At 35.1% G+C, this 24,266-nt stretch overlaps 1 protein-coding gene across 1 annotated transcript in view; it reads right to left on the bottom strand.

The window, feature by feature from the left end:
- LOC148006694 (uncharacterized) overlaps positions 1-22,313 on the bottom strand; it is a 44,213-nt gene extending 21,900 nt beyond the window's left edge. The window contains exons 1-13 of the mRNA XM_087637490.1: positions 22,143-22,313; positions 19,123-19,269; positions 17,729-17,773; positions 17,042-17,123; positions 12,573-12,650; positions 10,912-10,975; positions 7,928-8,104; positions 5,620-5,798; positions 5,044-5,205; positions 3,976-4,085; positions 3,402-3,591; positions 1,746-2,004; positions 669-808 (exon numbers count right to left, since the gene is read on the bottom strand). Coding sequence (XP_087493616.1) covers positions 669-808; positions 1,746-2,004; positions 3,402-3,591; positions 3,976-4,085; positions 5,044-5,205; positions 5,620-5,798; positions 7,928-8,104; positions 10,912-10,975; positions 12,573-12,650; positions 17,042-17,123; positions 17,729-17,773; positions 19,123-19,269; positions 22,143-22,282 — 1,773 coding nt within the window. The 5' untranslated portion in view covers positions 22,283-22,313. The remainder of the gene's footprint in view (positions 1-668; positions 809-1,745; positions 2,005-3,401; positions 3,592-3,975; positions 4,086-5,043; positions 5,206-5,619; positions 5,799-7,927; positions 8,105-10,911; positions 10,976-12,572; positions 12,651-17,041; positions 17,124-17,728; positions 17,774-19,122; positions 19,270-22,142) is intronic.
- Positions 22,314-24,266: the final 1,953 nt, after the last annotated feature.

The following is a 24,266-nucleotide window of genomic DNA, read 5'->3' as shown; positions in this document are numbered from 1 at the left end:
TTTTCAATAGATTACATGATAAAAAGCATGGTATTCAGAATATTCTGCTTTAAATTACCAAACAATTGGGCAGGAATGCTCATGTATCTGACACGATAGATTTGTTCACACACAGCATAAATTTCTAGCATAGCTATAGTGCTATAATAGATGATGGACAGTAAATATTTATTTCCAAAGAAGTTTAGTAACTAGTTTAAAATAGATTAAGGCATGTTAGGAGGCATTTAAATATACTCTACTAGGATAAAAAATGCTAATATATAGCAAAAACTAATCCATTGATAATGCAAAGTAAAAGTCTAGAGATAATTTTAATTATAAAAGACTGAGTAATCTCATAGCAATGATATTAAGGGAATGACCTAGAGTAACATGGAGTCATAAAATCGCTGGAAGACTTTACAGGTGGGTAGTCAGTGGGGCACTTTCATAGGCCCATTTCTTTCCACAAGCTCGTGGGGTTGGATCTTGGTTGCAATCACTGGAAAACATGGAAATACTATTTCTTTTCTTTTTTTAAATTTCTTTCCATTACATGATTCAAAGTTAGGGGAATTTATTTTATTTGAAAATGATCTTACCCTCAAGGATAAGCTATCTAAACATTCATCAGTTTGTTTGAATAACTTACTGAGAACAAAGGTGCTGGGCAAAATGATACTCACAAATATTGGAGTAGGCAGCTTTTTGCCTTCAAAAATACTCTCAAGAGATTTGCCAAACAAACATTTCTTTGTTGCTTGTGGTAGAATAAGAAAAGGTGCTGCTTGGTTGGTATATACATTGCCTCCATTTTTCTCTGAACCTAAGAAAGAAGGGATTTCATTGTTTTAACTGAAATGATTAAGCCCTCATGTAGTCCTGGCATACCCTTTTCATTGTATCGCCTGCATGCCTTATGCGATACCACAAACACAGAGAAAATAACTAATTAATATTAAAACATTTATAATGATCTTGCTTGTTAGGCACTGGATATGTAGTTGTATATGTCCCATACTTATGGGATAAACATCAATTTCTTGTGTTTGCCTTGAAAGCTATGCAAACAAATATTAGAATCAAACAGTCATATAGTACCAATCTATATTTTCATCATTTGTGTAACTCTCTGACTGCCATTGACAACTGTAACTTAATACCAGTATCTGTACTTCCCAACACAATTTGCCTAAGTACAGTTGTGTTACAACCCTTGACTTTCTCCACTGATCTGTGAACTCAAATCTCAGATCATAGTGTCTATGTCAACCATAAGAGTATATTACGCTGTATTTTCAGATTTTCATAAGAGACTAGCATAGTGGCACATGCCTATATTCCCCGACCTCAGGAAGCAGAGCCAAGAGGATCTCTGTAAATTTGAGGTCATTCTGGTACACAAAGCATCTTCCATGACAGCCAGAGCTGTTCCATAGAGAAAACCCAATTTGCTGTTGAGTTTCTATTTTCTTTAGGAATCTATGTTAAGACTCAATATATCACTGCAAGTATCATTTCTTTACATATCCTTAATTACTTAACCTCATTTCAGGGATCAACCTCTAACATAAACTAAGGGCCAGTGGAAAGACATACTTAAATTAGGAGGCAAATTCTAACAGTAGGATAATTCCTAGAATGCATAGGTGATATTTCCTTCCCATGCTCCAGCAAATCCTACGTTGCTGTTTGTTACAAATCACATTTCAGCGCTCAATGATTCTAACTGTAAGTTATGGTAGTAGAACAAGTGTACACACCTAGAGGGCCTTCACAGGGAAGAGGGGCAGCTGGACTTCCTGGCCGTGCATAGTCCCCAGGAGTGCATGTCCTCCCAGCGGGGCATCTGCTCAGTCCACGTTCGATTTTCTTCACGTTTCTGATATTTGCTGCAGTGTTCTGGGAACATGAGGACTTGGCTCCGAGAGGATGAGATAGGGAAGTTTCATACGGCACTGCAACCACATCCTCTCCAAAAATTTTTGGACAGTTTTCGATCATAAATGTTACCAGAGAAATCTGCGTTAAAAGAGGGCGAATACAGAGTGTCTCTGTTAGTTTCCTGGCTGCAAATCACATTTTCCCTATTAATCTTGGAGGAAAAAAATGTGCAGTCCAAAATTCTGAGATAAAGTTAGCTGTTAGAAAGTATAGGGGCTGGCTTTGTCATAAATTTAAAAGATTGTGAGATCAAATATACAAGTGTGGTCATCACAGTTCAATGTTATATAAGAGGATGATTTCCAGGTTCTATATTGTGATGGCCAGTATGTGATACATACTGTCCACTGAAATAGCTTTGGTTCCATTTGATACATCCACGTGTGAGCATGATTGTAAGAATGCTCCTAGAAAGGCAGAACTATGGAGGGAAATGCGGGCCCCATCTTACTGAAAGTTCCCATGGGCTGCCTAAAAAGCCAGAGACAGTCAAACCCGTCTGAGCAGTTACATTCCCATGTCTCAGTACAGCGCAATGGTAACAGCTGCATCAATATCTCGCTGTAAGTGTCATTTCTTCATATATCCTTAATTACTTAATCTTGAAACAGCGATGACTTAGTGGAGAAGTAATGGTAACTTCTTGATCTTATGGTTCATTATATTGGGAGGTATTTCAAATAAGTTCTTCTTGGAGGAAATGGGATAATTATGGATCTTCAATTGCAGGTACTTAGGGACCCTAACTTTTACTCCTGATCTTTGATTCTACACAATATGAGGAATATTATTGTTTCTTAGTTGGGCTCTGTATAACATGATCCTTATAGGTCCAAGGACAATTGGTTAATTAATAATGAATCAGAAACTCAAATGCTTAGGAATCAATATAACCATTCGATCACTATATTATATACATTTTGATATTTCATTATAGTATTGGGAAGGTGGCTAACAGAGAACAGTAATCACTTCTCTAAACCAATCATAACCAGCATCCAGAGCCCAAGGGTATATTTAATCACATTAATCAGGAGTCATAATGACCATATCTGATTAAAGCAATCCAAATTGAATTGTCTCTGTTTTGTTGGGGAAACCACCTTGAACGCTAGTAGAATGTCACACATTCTACACTGATTCTATCAGAATTAAGTCTGTTTTGCTGACCCAATATCCAGAACTGTTACTTTTTGTATCATTTCACAGCATTTTATTTCACTGGGTGATTGTAGGATATTCTAAATGACCACTAAAGACTGAGTCACTGAGCTCAAATACCCATTTGTGTTTTAGGTAAAATTCACCAATGATTCCTTCCCTGCAGAAGAACTCCCCTCAAAGCAGTACTACTTTACAAAATGAAACAATACCAAAATCAAAACAATCAACCACCACAACAAAATAACCCAGATGCTCAGGATAATAGTGTTTTCCCTTTTTTATTGTAAAGGCTTACCAAAGCTAGGCATTACCTTTTTGCCAATGTCTTTTGTCCTTCCATTATTCCAGGAGCTGTGCATGAATAAGAGGCATGGGGCTATCCCAACAGATAGATGGTAAGAAGACATTTCAGTAACAGGAGAATTACTTTTAATTTCATATAATATTTGAAAAAATTGCCTCAGAAGCGCAGCATTTGCAGGTGGCAGTTTATCTAAAAGACTGAACATAGAGAGAGTTATTTTTAAACAAGTACACTCAATTTCTAAATATGAATGAAGGGAACAGAGTAATAGAGTCGATTGCTTGATGCTCTGAAAATAAGATGAAAGAATTTTTACTCAATTATACCTTGAAATATTTATCCAAATCAGAAAAAAAATTCTAATTAGAATGTGAAGATAAGATAATAAGCCTGGGCTACTGTAATTCCCTCGGTAACACACACTTCTCTTTTGAATGTGTCTTTTGTGTTTGTGAACAATTGAAACGTTTTCCTGTCTCTCAATGTGTTTAGTAAATATTTCTGTGTCTATTATCTCTAATGTGTAAGCAAATATTACTTCTATTTTGTTGATGTTGTTCACAGAGTTTGCCAACAATTACCTCTGCACTGCAGCTAATTTCTCTTCCTCATCAACTTTTTTCGTTACAGCAATCCACTCATCATACAGTTTTGAGGTCATCAGACTTCCTTCGATGTTTTTTAGGAAGTCCTTAAAAAGAGAGGAAAATTATTTCATGGAAAAAAATTAATCATGGAAATTATTCAAAATGCATTTAACTGTAAATTTCACATTAATTCTAACTTCCTTCACAGCTCTGCTAATTTCCCGTACTTAGAACGTTCCACGATATATTGGTTCAGTGAGTTTCATCTATTCAAACTAGAAACCCAAGAGTATATTTTCAGATTTACTTGGACTATAGAAACAACTTTCCTTAGCTCAACATTCCTCTAGTGGACAGCTGAGCAAGCCAGCATAAATAGGCAACCAATATTTCAGCTTGAAAACTATTTCAAATGAGAGAAACATACAATTATGGTAACCACAACAAAAGCAACCATAGAAATATTATCTGATTTCTGAGGAGCAGAAAGCCAGGTCTGGTACTGGAAGCATGGAATAACATGTGGCCAGGGTTCTTACAGAATGCCCTGTCCATATTTCATTACAAAAGTGTGACTCCTAACTCTATTTAAATTTTTAACGAATATTCACAGATAATACAGCCCTTGTCCATCAAAAAAGTTGTCTTTGCAATGGTTGGAGACTGTGACCAAAAACTACAGCTGTTTAAGGCACAATGAACAAAATATCCTGTGGCTCTGAGCCACAGTTTATAAACATACATACTAAGTCCTGAACTGGGGCTCTGTGCATTGGTTAAGAGAGTCACAAAGATTGTTTACCAGAGGATAAGGACATTTGCTTGGAGATTGGGTCTACTAGAAATGAGGGGAGGGCTCACATTTGATAACCAAAAAATAGCATAGCTTAAACAATTTCTGAACAAACATCATCCACATTATTAACGTTAACACAGGAGACTTTGAGCTTACCATATTTCTCTCCTGCGTATCTATTGTCACTCAAGGGAATACAAAGAGAAGAGCACTAATTCCATAGACTCAGGATTCCTGAGGGTGGATGATGGAGGGACTTTCCCTACCTTAAAGATCCACGAAACTATGTGCACTGATTGCTTGTTCATGTCCACCTCTTCTTCTGAATCCAATTTGTCTTTTATTGTTTGGCACAATGTTATACTCGGACGTACTAGAAAGACACCCTCCGTTGTGGGCCCTTCCCTTTTTAGTAGGGACAGCATGTCCTGAGAAGTAGATACGGAAATATCTGTCAGACTTTGTGCAGCACAGAGCATTATTGGCTCCGTGAGAACCAGACAAATGGTATGCACAGGTGCAGTTCAAGTACTTGCATGGACACACAGGACCTCAAGCTGGTTTGGTGCCTCAATCTTTTGTTGTAAACATCCAACCCTAATGGTAATCCTTAAAGTTCAGGCAACATTGCTTTTCATCACATTTTACAAAATTGTTAAGGGATTAAATCCAACATTTCTAATACATCATTCCTGAATAACCCTCTCTCATCCTCCTATTTTAAAACCAATGTTTTGGGACACAATTTTTACTCCACATGGTCATAGAAGTGAAGGGGTCAGGTATTTTAGAAGCAAGATTTTTGTCTTAAGAGAGCCAGGGAAGAACCATATGAGACATACCAGAATTGCCGACGGCAGGTTGCCATCCTGACAAATGGAACCGAGTTCTCTTCCAAACAGTTTTCCTCCATTGTTAAGTTTTTGGGTGGTGCATATTTGGTCTGGGTGGGGAACACAGATGCTGTGCCACCACGATGATGTAGAAGTTCTTTGTTTCTTAAGAGTCTTTTCCTTCATATCTGATCAGGAGTTGAGATCGTCACATGGGATAGTATAATTTATACAAATCTTTTACAAAACTAATTTCAATGACAAAATGTCCCTATTTTAATAGGTTAATAATTCTGTTGTGTTTATGCAGCCTTCTTCCTGTATAACCTACACTGTTATTAATCTTAGTGATGTCTCTAAGACATGGTCTAAAGTTCTCTAGGTGGAATTCCCACAAGATGATGCTGTCTCACTCCACAGTGCATCATGAAATACTAGAAACCTTGGTTGAACAAGCTCCCTGAAATATGTATAGAGTATTGCTTCAGTAGTCACATCCATTTTCGTTGATGCCCTGCCTTTATTCACATTTAAAAATTTTCTGTTTTCTAATGTCTTTTTATCCTTCGTTTTTTGTTCAGCATTTTCATGAACCATTGTTAAGTTTATTTTAGCAGCAGTATGTCCCCCCCATGAGAAAATATGTATGACTATATATTTTAGTGTAAGAATACAGCTGAAATTCTAGTTTCTTTATCCTTTCTGAGTTTTCTGTTAGAATATTGATCCATAATAAAATTTTAAATATGTTACTTAAAACAAATAAATTAAAAGAAAACAAATGAGTAATATAACACAGTATAAAATAGCCTTCATTACTGTAGAACATATTGTCTTCCTGGCTATCTAATTCAAAATCAGGAGGGCAGAAATCACAAATAATATTATATAGACTGACAAATATATCTCAATCAGTGTGTGTGTGTGTGTGCGTGAGTGTGTGTGTGTGTGTGAGTGAGTGAGTGTGTGTGTGTGTGTGTGTGTGTGTGTACTTATATATATATGTATACCAAAACGCTTTTCAAAATTTTTGACTCAGAATTTTTTCTGTCTAAAAGAAATGCAGGGATAGAAATGGGAGCAGAGACTGAAGGAAAGGCCCTCTTGAACTTCCCTAAACTTCTGGTCCATCCTATGTATAGACAGTAAACCATGATAATCTTGCTGATGAAAAGATATGCTTGGAGGCAGGAAACTGACGTGGCTGTCCTCTGAGAGGATCTTTCAACATCTGACTGAGACAGATGCAGATACTTACAGGCAACTATCAGACTGAACCCTGTTTCCCCATTGGACGAATTAGGGGAAGGAATGAACAACCCCATAAGAGGGAGAATAATATTAATTTTCTTGGCCTCAGAGCTCCCTGGTTCTTAGCTAATAACCCAAGGGAATACATTGCCAGTCTGTGGCCCCTGCTGCATATGTAGCAGATCTTGTCTTGTCTGTCCTCAGGGGGAAGGGATGTCCTGGCTCTTGTGACGGCTTGATGACACAGAAAAAGGGAGGATATATGGGTGAGGTGGGAATAGGAAGGTTGGTGGGGTAGCACCCTCTAAGAGGCAAAGGGACAGAGGTATGAGGTTGGTTTTCATAGGGGTGGACCAGGAAGGGAAGAATATTTCAAAGGTAAATAGAATAATTAAGAAAAAAAGGACAAAATTTAAAAGAAATCAAGTGTGAAAGTGGGAGGTTTCCAAGAAAAGAGAGTGAGGAGAAATTATAAAAGAATTCTATCCTTTGAAAAGTATTTTAAAAAAATTCAAAATGCCCAGTCTATCAATTTTAGCATCATTTTGACTCCAGATATAGGAATAAAGGGTATTTTTATAGAATTTGAAGTGAGATTAGAGAGTTAGCTAAAAGCCTAAATTAATTTCTATTCAACCCTGCAACAGAATATCTTTAATCCCATAAGTCTACTTTTATTATGTAGCTTTCATTGCAATAGTTTGTCAAAATGCAGTTTATAAGGTAATTTGGGTCTATATCATACAATCACTTGATGGGCAACATATCAGGATCCATGGCTTAGACCTGCAATTCTCATAGGAAAAAAATGTATACACACAGTGCTTGCTATACCAATTTATGGTGCCTGGAAAAAAAAATGAAACATTCTCCCTATAACCAAGCCTTGTCTTCACATCAGAATTTAGAGTTCTGTTCATATGGACCTGGAACATATTTTTTAGTTTTTATTTTGTTTAGTACAGTGACCCACTCCCAGGAAAGGAAATGATATTATGCTGTGATGTTTATGACAATTTAAAATGGGAACTAAGAAAAGCCACCCAAAATAAGATGTCAGACTCACTTTTTTGGCTTCTGGCTGAGTTTCTGGGCCTTAAGATGAATTGCCCCTGTGCATCAGCGTTTAGATATTTCATGATCAGCCCAGGTAGGGAAGGGAAAGCAGTAAAGTTTCTTAAGTCCCGTGAAGTGAAGTTCTTTTGAATATTTATCATTATAATGTCATGTGGATAATCATTTCCTATGAGAAAAAAAACATGAATTATAACCAATGCAAGTGAATATTGGCAAACTTTCTGATACAATTTCGAATGCTTTGCTGTATTTCTCCTCTTCATATTTCTCCTCTTACTCCTAGTCCTCTTCCTTCTTCTTCTGGATAATGTAGACTGTGCACACTAGAACCCTAGAACCCTTACAGAGACACTATAATTAAGTAAGCTGAGAACTCTAAAATCAATGACGAGAAAAATTTCAGTGTGCCACTTTCTTTACAGAATATAGACCTAGCAGTGCAATGTATTAGAGGGACTTTTGTTCTATTCTGCTCTAAAAGTTTGAAGACATACCTGTTGGAGTACTAATATCAACAAACTTTTTACATCATTTGAATCCTACTTCACTTGTCAAGCTTAATATTAAGCAATTTAAAGATTTCACACTGTGTACATAAAATACATATGAGCACTAATTTTCTTCACAAAGATAATTCTTATATCCTATACTAGCTACTTAAAAGCACAATGAAAAGCCTAGATCAAAAAGGAGAGAACCAACAAAAGAGAAGAGGTCAGCCAGAAATAATATCAGGTCTGAAATCAATTAGAAACAGATTCCATAAAACCAAGATTTGGTTCTTTGAGAAAATCACAAGACACATTAACTTAAAGTGACTAAAAGTCTCAGAAATCATATGCAGATTTCCAAAATCATAAATGAGAAGAGAGATAAAACAGAAATTGCGGAAAATAAAAAAAAACGCATTAGGATTTAGTACAATGATTATACTTGACAAAACATAAAAATCTGGCCTGAATGAGAGAGTATGCTCTTTTTATTTTTTCCTTTTTTCTTTTTTTTCTTTATTAACTTGAGTATTTCTTATTTACATATCGATTGCTATTCCCTTTACTTTTTTCTGGGCCAACATCCCACTAACCCCTTCCCTTCCCCTTTTATATGAGTGTTCCCCTCCCCATCCTCCCACCATTACTGCCCTCCCCCCAACAATCACGTTCAATGTGGATTCAGTCTTAGCAGGACCAAGGGTTTCCCCTGCCACTGGTGCTCTTACTAGGCTATTCATTGCTACCTATGAGGTTGGAGTACAGAGTCAGTCCATGTATAGTCTTTGGGTAGTGGCTTAGTCCTTGGAAGCTCTGGTTGCTTGGCCTTGTTGTTCATTTGGGGTCTCAAGCCCTTTCATGCTCTTCTAGTCCTTTCTCTAATTCCTTCAACGGGGGTCCCGTTCTCAGTTCACTGGCTTGCTGCTGACATTTGCCTATGTATTTGCTGTACTTTGGCTGTGTCTCACAGGAGAGATCTACACCCGGTTCCTGTCGGTCTGCACTTCTTTGCTTCATCTGTCTTGTCTAATTGGGTGGCTGTATATGTATGGGATACATGTGGGGCAGGCTCTGAATGGGTGTTCCTTCCTCCTCTGTTCTAAACTTTGCCTCACTATTCCCTGCCAAGGGTATTTTTGTTCCCCTTTCAAAGTTGGAGTGAAGCATTCACATTTTGAACATTCGTCTTGAGTTTCATGTGTTCTGTGCATTTAGGGCAATTCAAGCATTTGGGCTAATAACCACTTATCAGTGAGTGCATACCATGTGTGTTTTTGTGTGATTGGGTTACCTCACTCAGGATGATATTTTCCAGTTCCCTCCATTTGCCTATGAATTTCATAAAGTCATTGTTTTAGATAGCTGAGTAATATTCCTCTGTGGAAGGGCATCTGCGTTGTTTCCAGTTTCTGGCAATTATAAATAAGGCTGCTATGAACATAGTGGAGCATGTGTCTTTGTTGTATGTTGGGGCATCTTTTGGGTATGTGCCCAAGAGAGGTATAGCTGGGTCCTCAGGTAGTTCAATGTCCAATTTTCTGAATAAACTCCAGACTGATTTCCAGAATGGTTGTGCTCTTAAATCTGCCAAAATTTATGTCACTTGAAGGAACATCTTCTTTACGAGTTAGAACTTCACATTTTCAGGATTTTGAAAAGACTAGGTTTGCATGCACACTTGGTGATCTCAGTTTTTTAATTCTTATTCAATCATTTCTGATAATTCTATTAACATTATTTATTTGGCAATAATCTTGTATTGAAATAAAAGAAGGCAATAAATGGAGTAGCTGAGTTTAAGTCAGGTTGTCTCCAGAAATCAGAATATGAACTCACATTCAGTTACAGAATTACTTGTCCTATGAGATGTCAACTGAATACTTTACATGGATTCAGAGAAATGGCTACATTTATACTGTTCATTACAAAACAATCTATATAATTTGGAATAAATAGAAAAAAATTGAAGATATAACATTTCAGATTTAAACTTGTTTCTGTGTGTAAGTCTTTTGCTCACATAAATACCTGTTTACTATGTTGCACTTGGTGTGTGTGCAGGTCAGATGTGAGAATTAGATCCCATGAAACTTGAGTTATAGACAGTTGTGAGCTACCATGTGAGTTATGGAAATCCTTGAGATATCTCTCTAGGTAGGAGGATATTCTGTAATGATCACCAAATGATTTTTTTAATTGTTTTCTCCAGAAAGAAGATGCCTAAAGTTTTGTTTTGTTGGCCTTTGAAGGAAAATTCAGTTTTACAAAAAGAAAAGCACAGAAAAATTCCTGTCATTGTCAGACTGTTGCTTATAAGATGTTATCTTTTGTCTGAAGGTCATATTAGTTATTAATAATGATTTAAATGAATGACATTTTGTTTAAGTCATTTTGTTTTAGTGTTTAAGTATAAGACAAAGCATGGACACATTGAGAATTCACCAAACTCAGCTAGTCCCTCTTTAGATTACCCTGTTATTACCTTGGAGTACTCTTGGAGCTTCCCCAGGGCGAGAACAGAACCACAGTTGATAATCTTCAATGCTCTGGAAGGCAAGAAGAAGCAACCATCACAAATAAGCTGACATGGGAGACTTGAAGAGTCTAGCAATTTCCTTTACTTTTCATATCTAGCTCTGTAGCAGGGAAATTATTTAGACCAGTATTAATGATATATCTTCTGAACACAGGTTTGAGCAAACAGGATTGATTTCAGGAGAAAACCTTTGGGTACTTGCCTTTCCTCCTGGATGGAGCCTTGATCTACTGATCCACTATAAAATAAGAAGTTGCATTCAGCTATTAGCACTAACCAAGACGAATATCATTATGTAATATCTCACATCTGGGCATACTGAGCAAGGAATATTTAACTTCAACTTAACATGAGCACACAACCTAGTGCTCACAGATGCATATATTCACAGTGACTATGATGACTTTAGCAACGGAACATTTGAAAGATATGATAAATTAGATAACAGTGAACAAAATACTCAAAAACAGAGAGTCTTTGAGGGTACCTAGAAGGGAAAACTGCTTTTGGCTTTCAATGTGAGATGTCCTGTCTGTGGAGCTGAAGGACATAGGTCTATTCTGGAAAATAGATGCAATGCTGGAAAGAAGGTCTGGAACGTATTCACTGCAAAAGTGTTATGGATCCATTTGAAACCATCATCGGAATAGAACTTTCTGTTGAATTATTGAGCACCACCCAGGAGTGGCTCTAACCAGAATTGTTAATTTTATTTTCTTTTAGACTCCTATTTAAAACCAATGACATTGCCCCATATAGATTGTAAGTATTATACTGGAGACAAAAAACATACCAGCAGACACACCACCAAATACCCATCCATGCCCCAACATACACAGAGAGGTGATAATGAAACAGAAAGAGAAAAAGTGTGAGACAGAGTGGAAGGAAGGGAGAGGGAGTGGAGCATAGAGACAGAGACAGAGCATCATGGAGATTCTCATTTTACAAACTCACAGAAAGTGATAGACGCGTACACACAAACCCATCGCAACACTCATACATACACAGTTAAACAGAGATAATCATGCACACTCTAAAATAGAAAAACAAAGATATATACACATATGGATGCAAAAAGAATATAGAAAAACAGATGCATTCATTAAAGACTTATTCAAAGTTAAAAATAAACACACCAGAACATGTACGCTTACACCTCCATACAGAGAGATAAAAACAAGAAGAAATGGGCAAGATGAGAGAGTATAGTCTAATTTAAAAAAAAAAGAAAGAAAAAGAGAAGCAAAGACGAAAGAAAACTCTTCCCAGTAACATTGGTATCCGTTAAATTATGTGTGAGCATATGACAAGTTAATCACAATTTATTTTAAATTTTATTATCTAGTGAATCTAAACATATAGCCCAAATCATTAGGCTATTAGTTCATTAAATCACATAAAACTAGACAGGAATTCAAGAAAAAATGTCACTCAAAGGACTATTATTATGTCTTCGATAACTTCAGGTTAAAAAGGTAGCATTTGTCAAATATGATATATCAATGTATAGTGATCTTATTTCTGCTGTATATACACATTTCCACATATGTGAATCTCAAAAGCAAAATTCCATTTTAACTCAAAGTAGACTGAAAGTAACTTACATGTTTTCTCATCATTGGCAGTAACTTGCTGATTATGTCATTCACTGTATCGAAGTTTGTTGCTGTTACATATAGAGGCTATAGAATGTGCAGAGAGAAAAAATGCTTTAAAACAATGTGGAAGCTCATGTACAAATTTACTATGATCTAATCATTGTAGATAACTTATACTCTGTAACGACTCCTCTAACATGTAACTTATTTTCTTCCCATAAGTCTGGAAGACACTGAGGATAACATATTTATCTGAAAATTGAAATCTTGGGTACTGAGAAATCAAACATGACTGTCACAGGTTGTGTAAGATAAAGGGTGACTGAGATGCCATGCGTGCTAGTGCTAAGCATCCCGATTTTTCTTTAATTATGGCATAAGGTAGTCATGGAGGGCTCTTAAAAGGAGAGAAGAGACATTTGCTACCTCCCAATTGGACTTCCAGCATTAGACCCTACTTCCATGTGCTGCATGTGCACAGCTCTAGGGAAATGAGGATGAGAAGCAGCACAATTATTTTTATAACAATTCAAATTAGTGAGCACTCTTCTCATATCAGGGTTGTAAATAGTAAAATGGTATACAGATACTCTATATCTGTACACTCTTGTTGAAATCTTTTAGGATGTTAGATCTAGAAATCCAAAATATATATTTTACGAACAAGACTCCATTTCTTAACACACCCATGTATAAGGAAGGGTCCTGTACTATTAGCTCTCTACCGCCTCTCATATTTAGAATCTGCTCCAAAAACCTAGGATGACAGCAAGAAGGAAATAGCATGAAATCAAAGTGTAGTAGTCTGAGAAAACAACACTGATGTACTGGAAATCTATACATTACCAGACAGTGAGTAGATAAGTATATTTTTATGAAGTTAGTTTCTATATTGTCAGATATCTGTGATAAGGATTTTAAGTTTCTAGGAAAGAGTCCCTTCAATAAGAAACACAGCACAGGTCTCTCTCCCTATCCCTAACCATAACCTTGAATAGAGACCGAAGGAAATCACTTCACAAGCCATCTCTTTCCCAGAGATTTTATATGTTATTTTTTTTATTATTCTTTATTAATCAACTGCTTGGCATAAACTCTTACTTTGAAAATGAGGAGAGTTTGTGTATGTGTGTGTGAGCCTCTGCATGTGCATGTGCTTGTGTGTGTGTGTGTGTGTGTGTGTGTGTGTGTTAGTTTGTTTATGTGTTTGTTTGTGTGGTTCTGAAGACTCATCGAAGACCCTAATGTTACAGGTCAGCTTAGTAGAATTTTATGAAAAGGACACCTTACCCTAACTCATTTTGCATGTAGTTAAACAGAGGGTAACAATTATGCAAAAGCATCTTTGAATATGAAAAAAAAGCTCGGATCTTGTAGTTGTAATGTAACATGAAATTAACCAATTTAAGGTTTTGTTCATAATGTAAAATTAATCATCTATGGATGAAAATGTAGATCAGGGATCAGAAATCATACATAATAGAAGGAAATAAACACATGTAAGTTTCCTTCTTACACCAACATGGCTCAATGAAATATGTGCATCCATTCAAACCATATACACACAGGAACATAGAAACATATACACACATGCACACAGTTAGACGCAAATACAGTTAGACACAAACACCCACACACAGAAACACACAATGTGAGCATAGCACATTAAGGAAAAGTAAAGCTTCTGTTTTTCTGTTGAATATCTGAAATATCCATGTAATCAAAGATAAAAAGTTTTATTATAAAGAATTCCACACATGCCATAGGGTAACTATTTGTATAGGACTTTAATTCACATTATGGTAAAAAATTTTGTTTTCAGACCATTAGAAACATATCAATGTTTAATAATGATTGAAAAGATGTGTACATTTCTTCCTGACGGTGATTTTGTTTACAAAACAGACTTCAAGACAAAGAAACTTTTCAATAAAATATTTTTAAAATTAACATTTTAAAAGCGTGCATATGAAAATACAATGGGAAGTTTTATAATACATGTTTAAATAATTCTTGACTCATGATGAACCACAAAAATGTGAGGCATTCTTATATCATTCTTATATCATTACAATAGTTCAAATGTTTCTTCTCTGAGGAATAAAATGTTTTAATTGTTCAAAAATAAATAAAAATATAGCTAATTTAATAAATTTGACTATACATTCAGTTAGAAATAATAACTGTAAACATTGAAATTGCATATTAATAGAATAAATGTTCAAGAATTTGGTGATACTATTATTAACAAGGTATGAAATTCAAAACACATTACTTAAAGTCATGTAGGCATGTAGTAAAATACTGTCCCCCAGTCTTGGCATATGCATTGACTCAGGAGGACAATGCAGTTCTTTTCTAAACAATACTAAGCCCTAAAGAAAATATTTTATACATTGATAATCATTGCACTCAAGAGAAGATAAGAACACGATTGGGGAAAAATTGGAGGGTATCATGATACTGTGCAGGTGATTTGGCATTTCTATACTTATATGAAATTACCTAATAAAGATAATTTTAAAATTGTCTACATCGATATACCTTAAAATATAAGCAGTGTGGGAAAGTACATTGAATATTAAGAGTAAGATAAAAGGAAAAATTTGGAGGAAATATACAAACATGAAAATAGTAAAAACATTTTCCTAATTTATCCATAGAAGATCTTTACAGGTGTATCTTAAGTATAATGAAATACATGGATAATTCAAAAAATTTCAAACTATTAAAAGAAAAGGCTGAACTATTAACAGAAAATCAAAAAACCAATAAGAAATTTGCATATATGTTAATATTTATAATACATATAATATAAAAATGAAGTATTATGTATTTCTAAATACTCACTAGAGAACATGGAGAAAGAAAATAATGGAGGATATTGAAGAAAGGTAGAAGAGTGTTTTGATGATTTGATAATGTCTCTTGAAGGACAAGAAGGAAATATCATAACAGGAATGCAAGCTAAAAGTAAATATTACTAATATTCTGAACTACACAAAAGGTTTTCAGTAATTATGGTAGGATAAAATATTAAAGCATAGAGTCATAGGAGAAAATTAGTAAAAATGTTCATTTCATAGGAATTGTATCTAAGTCACAGGAGTGTTGAAAGACATTAGGAATATTGTTCATGTCCTATGCTGAGGGTTTGCCACAGCTGAAGTCAACAGCAGAGGCAAGAGAACATTTCCCTATGGGTCGTTCTGCTCTTCTCTGTCCTGAGGACACAAATGGTCAGCCACGTTAGTGCTTGTTCCCTGATTTATGTCACAGAATTGAAATTTATTTTATATTATATTTAATTACTGTTTTGTATAACGTAGACCTGGTAAATAGAAGAAATTGCTTGGTGATCTAAACCAGCTTCATTGTTTTCACCTTGGTAAGTGTAGTGTAGTATCCACAGTGACGTGTTAGAACACTGGCTTTAGGTCCATTTTATACCCATTAGCATTTATGAAAGACAGAGATGGTGATCACTAAGCCACAGTCTTTTCTGCTTTACAGTAGGAAATGTCTTCAATGCTCTACCTGCTGCATAATAGTGAAATATTTGATCTGCACTAAAACAATACTGGAAAGTAGGCAATAATTTAAGCATTAAGAAAATAGACAATTATTTAAAAGACACTTAAGTTTAACTCAGTGATAGAACTACTGAATAGTATGTGTGAAGTTGTGAGTTTTATCCTAAACACTGTACACAAAGATGAACACAGACACACGTAAACACCACACACACACACACACACACACACACACACACACACACACACACCACTGTTAAATTTATCAGGGTAATTTGTGAACAGAAGTTATGTGTAAAGATGCCCTCCTGACTAGATATTCAAATGAATATGAGAATAAAAGGCCACACTTTTGTAGCTGATATTCAAGTGTAGGTGTGAGGGTGCACAGTCAGGGACATAGAGAAGTAGCACAGGATGAAGATTAGGAGCTAAAATATCACTGAGCGATTCGGTAAGGAGAGGAACTCTAAATCTTTATGATAATCTTACATAACAAGACTGGGTTACTAGTCATAAATATTTTAAAATATATAAGGAATAGTGGAAAAAACACAAAAGGCTATATATAAGCAATAAGGCCTCAGGAGGGGGCAGTTTAATTGTAGTAATAATACCTCATGGGAATGATTTGCTGTTGAAACTACTTTATTCAATTTTCACTGATTTAACAAAAATTATTTCCTGTTTTCAGACGGCTAGTACATGAATCAGTTTTGTTTCATGTTGTTATCTACATGTCACATATGAGAGTCCTATGTGTGCATGGAATACAGATACAATATCCACACACTAATGCCTACATTCTCTACCTGTCCCTCCCTCGTCACTTCCACTCTCCCAATCAATGCACTTCTTATGTCTCCATCGTCCATTACTTTACAAACTGTCTCTCTCCTAATCATGAACCTGGAATATTAGTTTTCATATGTATTCACATACAGTGTCACAGTATGCAATGTCCTCAGTGGATATCTGCAGGGATAGATCTGTTTTGTTCTGCTTCTTCGCATCACGAATGGATCTGTCAAATGCAATAAAACATATAGTACAGCAAAATTAATTAGTAGCTTATTTCAAGCTAATCCCTATTAATGGTGTTTTCAGAATCATCTTAACTTTCAATACAAGAAAATAAGTTCAGCAAAGTTCATTATTTGACTGGTGAATTATCAAAAATGTTTCAGAAACAACATGGTCAGGTAATAATAGTACATTGACCTAAATAATATAGCCAGTCCTGAAAATGATGTATCTGAAACAAACAGAATAGTAGAAATCTGCTTTACCTCAAATGAGGAAGCAGCCGATGGTTTGAATATGCATACTAGAGTGACATCTACTTAGGGAAACTTAAAGTTAAGACTTGAGAGTAGTGTTTACTCTAATACAAAGAATAAATAATACATGACGAACTTGCCCGAAATTAAATAAAATAAGCAATGGACAGGAGAATATGAAGCATTATCCATTCATCATCTAATTAACAGCTGATTTCGAGACAGACTATGAAATATATACATACATATATATATATATATATATATATACTTTTTTTAAACAAAACAAAAACACATACTGCCATTCCTATATCACCAAGGAATTAAAATACGAACATAAGTAAAATACCTTTGTAGAAAGAAGTACCACCAAATGGTCTCTTCCATGGAATTGTAAAGTTGAAAAAATTAGAGTTGTGATAAATGGTAAGATTTCTAAGGTTATTATGTATAAAAATATGTTGTTTGTGGCAATTAATTATGGTATAGATGTATTTGGTAGTCTCCAAATGACTCCACTTCTTCACGACCCATCTTTTTGGAGTGGAATTGCTGTCATTTGACACTTTACCATTCCTAAATATAATACTTATCGTATTCTATAAGGGAGAAACACTAAGCATTAAATCACCATCTTTAGAATTTTTACCAGAGGAGTAGAAAATATTCAGATAACAACCAAAGGTGATCTTCTCTTTTGTCAGAGTCTATGACAAATGCTTTTCCATGTAAAGAGCAAACCCATAGAGCTTAGAATTCTCATAAAACGTTTGTTTATGCTATCTGAGTCAACTGTGTGATGACACTAAGAGTTTGGGCAGAAGAATGAAAAGGGCTCAAATTTGGGGTGTGCATGAACTTTTCATGTAGAAAAGAAATTTGAATTTCAGTGTATGTTTGTGTAGAGCAGAAGGCATATGCTACACACTCCCTTTGATTTCCACAACTGCACTCAAGATAATATAAATATGCCATGAGCACATCTTCTCATGAAAATTAAGAATGCAAATTTGAAATTTTCCTTAAATCTGCAAATTATACCTGACTCTGATGGTCTAATGACACTAGTCCTTTTTAATTGACTATAGACAACAGTGATAATCTGCTACACGGAAATTTAAATACTTGTGTATTGCATGAGTAATTTTTCATCATTCAATTTAATACAAATTTTAAGAAAATGTGTGTGTAGAAAGTATATGTCACATTTTAATATAATATACTAAACTATATATGTGTGCACTTTTAAAACACAGATAAAATCAGATCATTTTGGGGAGAAGAATGTCTAGGATATAGTAACACCTTGTCCTGTCAACATTTTTCTTAGAAGACAATGCACTTTTGTCCTGCCCCACAGCTCTTGTGGAGTCTTGATGAACATCAGAAATCAGAACAGAAATCACGTACCTACATGTAGAAATGTATATGGTGAAGAGGATAGAAAATCTAGGGTCATCATAGAAGTGGGAAAGTTGAGATATCCTCCTATATACACACACAATAAAATTGATTTTCATTTTGCAAACATTTTGTGATGATGAAAATCTTTGGTGAAAGAAGTTACTAGAGAGACATTCTTCAATGGTCACCAATAGCCATAGCCTGATTGTTGTTTTTTAATTGGGGAATTTTAGAATGAGTACTCATTCACTGGGAAGTGAATTACACACCATTAATTCGACCCAGAAATTCTGAAACAATCCTCTTGTGATCACTGGTCCGAAATCTAGTACTTACCAAAAGGTGACAACAGCATTTCCCATAGGCCAATACAGGTAAATGGACTTGGAAGCAGGGCTGTTGTCTGTCCTGAATATGTCCACTTCATTACCAAGCCACAGGTAAGTCAATGGAATGACATGCTTTACTTTAAACTTCTTCTTATTCCTAAAAAGAGAATCAAATATCTCCGTTAGTTTAATTTGCATGGTAGTTGGAATTGTGGTAAGACCCAGTTCTGCCAGCCCCAGAGCAGAGGAGGACACATCCATTTCTATATCCAGGCAGAGCTTCATTTTTAGAAAGTGACCTATTTCAATATTTCTTACCTGGATTTAGTTAAGTAACAACCATTTTGCTTTGCTTTTTCTCATAATACACAAAGAAAATTATTTCAAGACTTTTATTTTTATTAATTACATGTAACAAGTTTTCTAGAATAAAATCAAAACTATTGTTTGACTTACAAAATCCATTTTCTCTTGTGCATCTCCCTGTACTAAATGAATCACTTACCTCTTTCCAGTTGCTCCTTTAGGAAACCCACAAAGTACATATCGCACAAGTAACCAAAAACACGATTCTTTCTACCAATAATTTTTCCAATTAATCAGAAGCATGTATTCCTATTAAACATACTGGTATTTTTAGAAGTATTTTTAACAAACAATCATCTATGAGGTATAAATTTTCTTCTTTTTTCATTCCTTTCATGGATAATTTGCTCTTGAGAATTCTCCATAAAAATACAATGTGTTTCATGATTTTTTCCTCAATTTTCCTTTCCTTTCTATCTCCTGACAGATCTCCTACCCACATTCAAGGATTTTTTTTGGAATTTTTTAATGATGGACATAATATAATCTGGTGTGTTTGCTGTGTAAACCCAGGTATTAAACTTTCCTTCGAATACTCGTGTTCTAATATGTGGCTACACAATTGAAGATATAAATGACTCCCTCTCTAATTCTGGGGACAGAATATCACAAGAATAAGCCATGCTCCAAAGAATCCTGTATATAATCCTTTAATATTGGAAACATGTGAAGACTAATTGCACTACAAAAAAAGATTCCTCATGTATTCTGATGTTACATGCTATAGTCAAAATACACGCTATCATGTAACATGTAACATGTAACTTCAAGATATACATACACACAAGTCTCAGTAATATGAGACAGTTATATCTATTATTTACATTCACCATTGAAAACATCTAAATGTATATATATATATATATATATATATACCTATATAAAAATCAAAATTTCCAAGAAATCCTTGAACCTAAAACTTCTCATTCCATGGTCTGTTAAGAGATAAGCTTCTTTGAAAATGGAAATCATGACAATCATTTCTTATAAGCTTGATAACCTTCTTTAGATAATATGAATGTGAATCTAAATATAGTTTTAATTACTATGGCAACCCGACAGAAGGGACCCTATAAACTGCCTTTAAGAAACCAACAATTGCTGTTTCCTTTATTCTCACAACACAAAATGAAGTTGACTTCCTTCCAGCAACTCCACTTATATGGCAAATAATCAGTTTTTTTTTCACTTTTCAGATAAGTTGATAGCTATATTTTAAAATAAAGTGTGAAGATTTTCCAGTGTGGAATGTAGGGAGCTGTGTAGAGAATCAAGAAAGATGGACAGATTGATAGACAGCCAGTCAATTCTCTTATATTCAGCCTGCCTCAATAAGTCACTAACTATTTTCCTTGAAGGAGCTTACATGACTGATCAGGGTTGCAGGAAAAATGTACCCAGTTGGTGTATTTATAATGTACAGAAGAACTCTCACCTGAATCTTTTATTTTTCTCACAATCTGTGAAATGGATCTTCTGGAAAATAATTCACTGATTCTCAGAAAATTACAACCCCTACCCCCCAAAATGTTATAGACGATTTCATTGATGTCTGATAATTTTATGTACTTATGAGAACAACACTTAAATATTAAAGTGATAATGTCAGCAGCAACATCACAACTTCTAGAATAATAAGAAGGCTATGATCATGACCAGTGGAGACTATGTATGATGTGGTCCCAGAAAACCCCTCTATGGCCATAAATTGCAATATAACCATGTACACAGCTTCATTCAATCACCTCACTTTTCTCTAGTGTCTGCAGAAAAACCAAGCAAGACTTAGTACCAGCAGTTTCCTATTTTAGTGGAGGGATAGGAGTTGCTTCCTGTCTCTTCATGCTAATGTGGAAGCTATGAGGTCAGGAGACTTACATGTGTAGCCCCTTATGAACAACCGTCTTGCTTCTATACTGTATTTGTAAACACCAAGCAAGAAGGCTCCTGCTTATCATGGATTTATTATTTTATTTAGAGAAATGCGTCCCTGTATATTTCACAAGTCTCTCATAATGACTTGTAATCCTCATAAGTTAGTTTTAAAAATGCTAGAACTGTGGCCACATGCTAGCATAACAGTCTCCTTGGTAGCTTGTTGCTAATCTTTTGCCAGAATCAAACAACAGAGTAATACCTTAATTCATTTTTTAAATGTGCCCAAGTAATGTGTCAAAAAAATTGCAATTATGTAGGGTTAGTCAACTAAGCATCAGCCCTACTCAAAGAAGTAAAGGCCACTAAGGAAATTTGAGAGTAAGAGAGCACCCCACCCCTAGGAAAATCACATAGTTGCTTATCTAATGCCAAATATACCTTCCTGAAAACACAAATACACACAGTATTATACTGACTGAGCATGCTATATTTAAATACTTAGAAACTATACATTTATATGTGTATATACACATCTATTATATATGTGTATCTTAAGTTAGCTTCCATATGAAATAATGTGTAAGAACAAGTAATAAAAAACACAAAGCCATGATTTTAAAAGAGAAGAAGGAGGGATCTATGGAAGGACATGGAAGAGGAAAAGGAAAGAGAGCAGTGAAGTAATTATAATCTCAAAAATAATGGCTAGTTTAAATAGTTTTGTACATTAAATCCTTTCCCATGTGTGGCCTCTTATAGTAAGGAATGCATGATGCTTATACTTACAGTTTACTGGATATAACCAAAACATCAGTGAAGAGGGTGAGATATCGTTTATTTCTTTTCCAGCCTCTTCGGAGAACCGCGGCCCCTTGGCAAACTACGGCTCGATTTTCTTCTCCCACATCTTCCTCAATCATTTCCATGTTGGAAAAAAAATGCTCCTCATACAGAACTCCACCTAGCAGAGAAAGCATTCAGTGGATAAGTTATAAGACCAGTATTCATACTCTATTTCAAAGGGTAAATGGTGTTAAAATACAGACTCAATTTTCCAAGCATGATTCTGTTGAGGTATAGACAGATTTAAAATGTAACAGAAAATATGTCATGTATGAAGAAAACTATTGGGAACATATTGAAGAACTGGGATCTTTTCAGAAGTGGGAATCTTTTCTGAAGAGTCATGGGGTAGTTTGAAGAATTGTAAATGGAAGGATCTAGAGAAATAGTTCTCAAACTGTAAATGCTGCAACACTTTAATGTGGATCCTAACGTTGTGGTAATATCATCCAACTAAGTTACTACACTGCTAATGTATAACCAAAAATTTGAAATTGTTTTGAGTACTAATGTAGATGTAGGTTATGACAGATATCAGATATGGTACTCTGAGAAAATGCCATAACTAAATCTTTGTTAGCTAACATAGTAGATGTGAAGAAATAATCAGGTTATCTAGATGATTTAGTTAGGTCTCTGGGAGGGACTCAGAAGTGCCAGGCTTGGTCCAGCTCAAGATACAGTAAAGAAAGATTCCTGATGGTAACAAACAGATAGATAAAAACAAACAACAAAAAGAAGAAGAACAACAACAACAATAACAAAAATGAAAAAGAAAATAAGCGTTCGTCAAAAAATTGTGAAATTGTCTTGTCTAACAAAGGTACATATTTCCCTTGTGGCAAAAGGGACATCTGACTCTCCATTGACTTGTTCTTATAGGATATCAGTTCCCATTCTGACCTTCTTTACTCCTGAAGGGGCTAAACATACTTTATATAAATTTAAAATCCCCATCTGCGTTTCTGTTCTTTTCCAACATCCTGTCCCCGTCCTCATCATACTAACTCCTAATACGTGCGAGAACCCCCCTCCTCTCTGTGAGTCCTTTTTCCTGACCAACCTATCTCCTTCTTTCTCTTCTGATTGTATTCCTTCTCTTTTCCTTGACTTGATCATATCAAACCTGTTTCTTTTTTCTATATCCTGAAAAAATTCCGGATGCCTCTGAACATTTTCCTCTCTTAACCATAACAATATTGCTGCTCTAATAATGCAGTGGCTTCTGCTTTGGTGGTTCCTTTACTTTCCCTGCTCATTCAGTTTGGATATTTAAAATACGAAGTTACTCAAGTGACAGTAATTCATCCCACAATATGTAATATAATATATGTATATTACATCTTTCAAAGAATTTGTGCAGAAATGTCCTAGCTTCCATTTTTAAGGGACTTAAGACAAACATGAATCAAAGCCTCAAACACAGAACACCTATGGTTGCCATCACACACATCAAGCAATAATGATAGATATGTTTAAATATAGTATTACCTCAGTTTCATGATGAACAAAATTGAAAGTAAATGAGCATGTCATGAAAGCTGTGCATTTCTAATCTGAGTCAATGTTAAATTTGAGATTTAGATTCCAATGAATACAAGGTGTGATGGAAAAAATAACAATTTCATGAAAAGCAGAGAATTCTTAGATTTTGGGTTAGATTTACCAGTTTCTTAAGAACATTATCTGAAGTCATGGTGGGTAATGTACATGGGTTGAGAATAAAGTAATCCTCATTTCTAACTTGTACAGTTTTTTAAAATTTACCCAAATTATTCTCCTCTGTAGCTCAAATATACCCCTCTCCATGTGATAACTTTGTTTCTGTAGAAGTTTGGTGTTGACTATTGCTACAATGATTACCTTTTCAAGAAACCACTTTAGTTGAGAGTTATTTCACATGATCTGGAAGAATCAAGACAGAACACTTCCTGATACCATAAGTCTATCATGAGAATCAAATTATATAAATACATACCTTATTAGATGAGCCTGCAATGAAGAATTTATCGAACACCGTGAATTTTTCCTTCACCTCTCTGCCTCTAAACACCAAACTGGTGACTG

The sequence above is a fragment of the Rattus norvegicus genome, chromosome 2, assembly GCF_021556685.1.
Source record: "Rattus norvegicus strain SHRSP/BbbUtx chromosome 2, alternate assembly SHRSP_T2T, whole genome shotgun sequence".
Classification (NCBI taxonomy): domain Eukaryota; kingdom Metazoa; phylum Chordata; class Mammalia; order Rodentia; family Muridae; genus Rattus; species Rattus norvegicus.
This window is presented reverse-complemented; position numbering and strand designations above follow the sequence as displayed.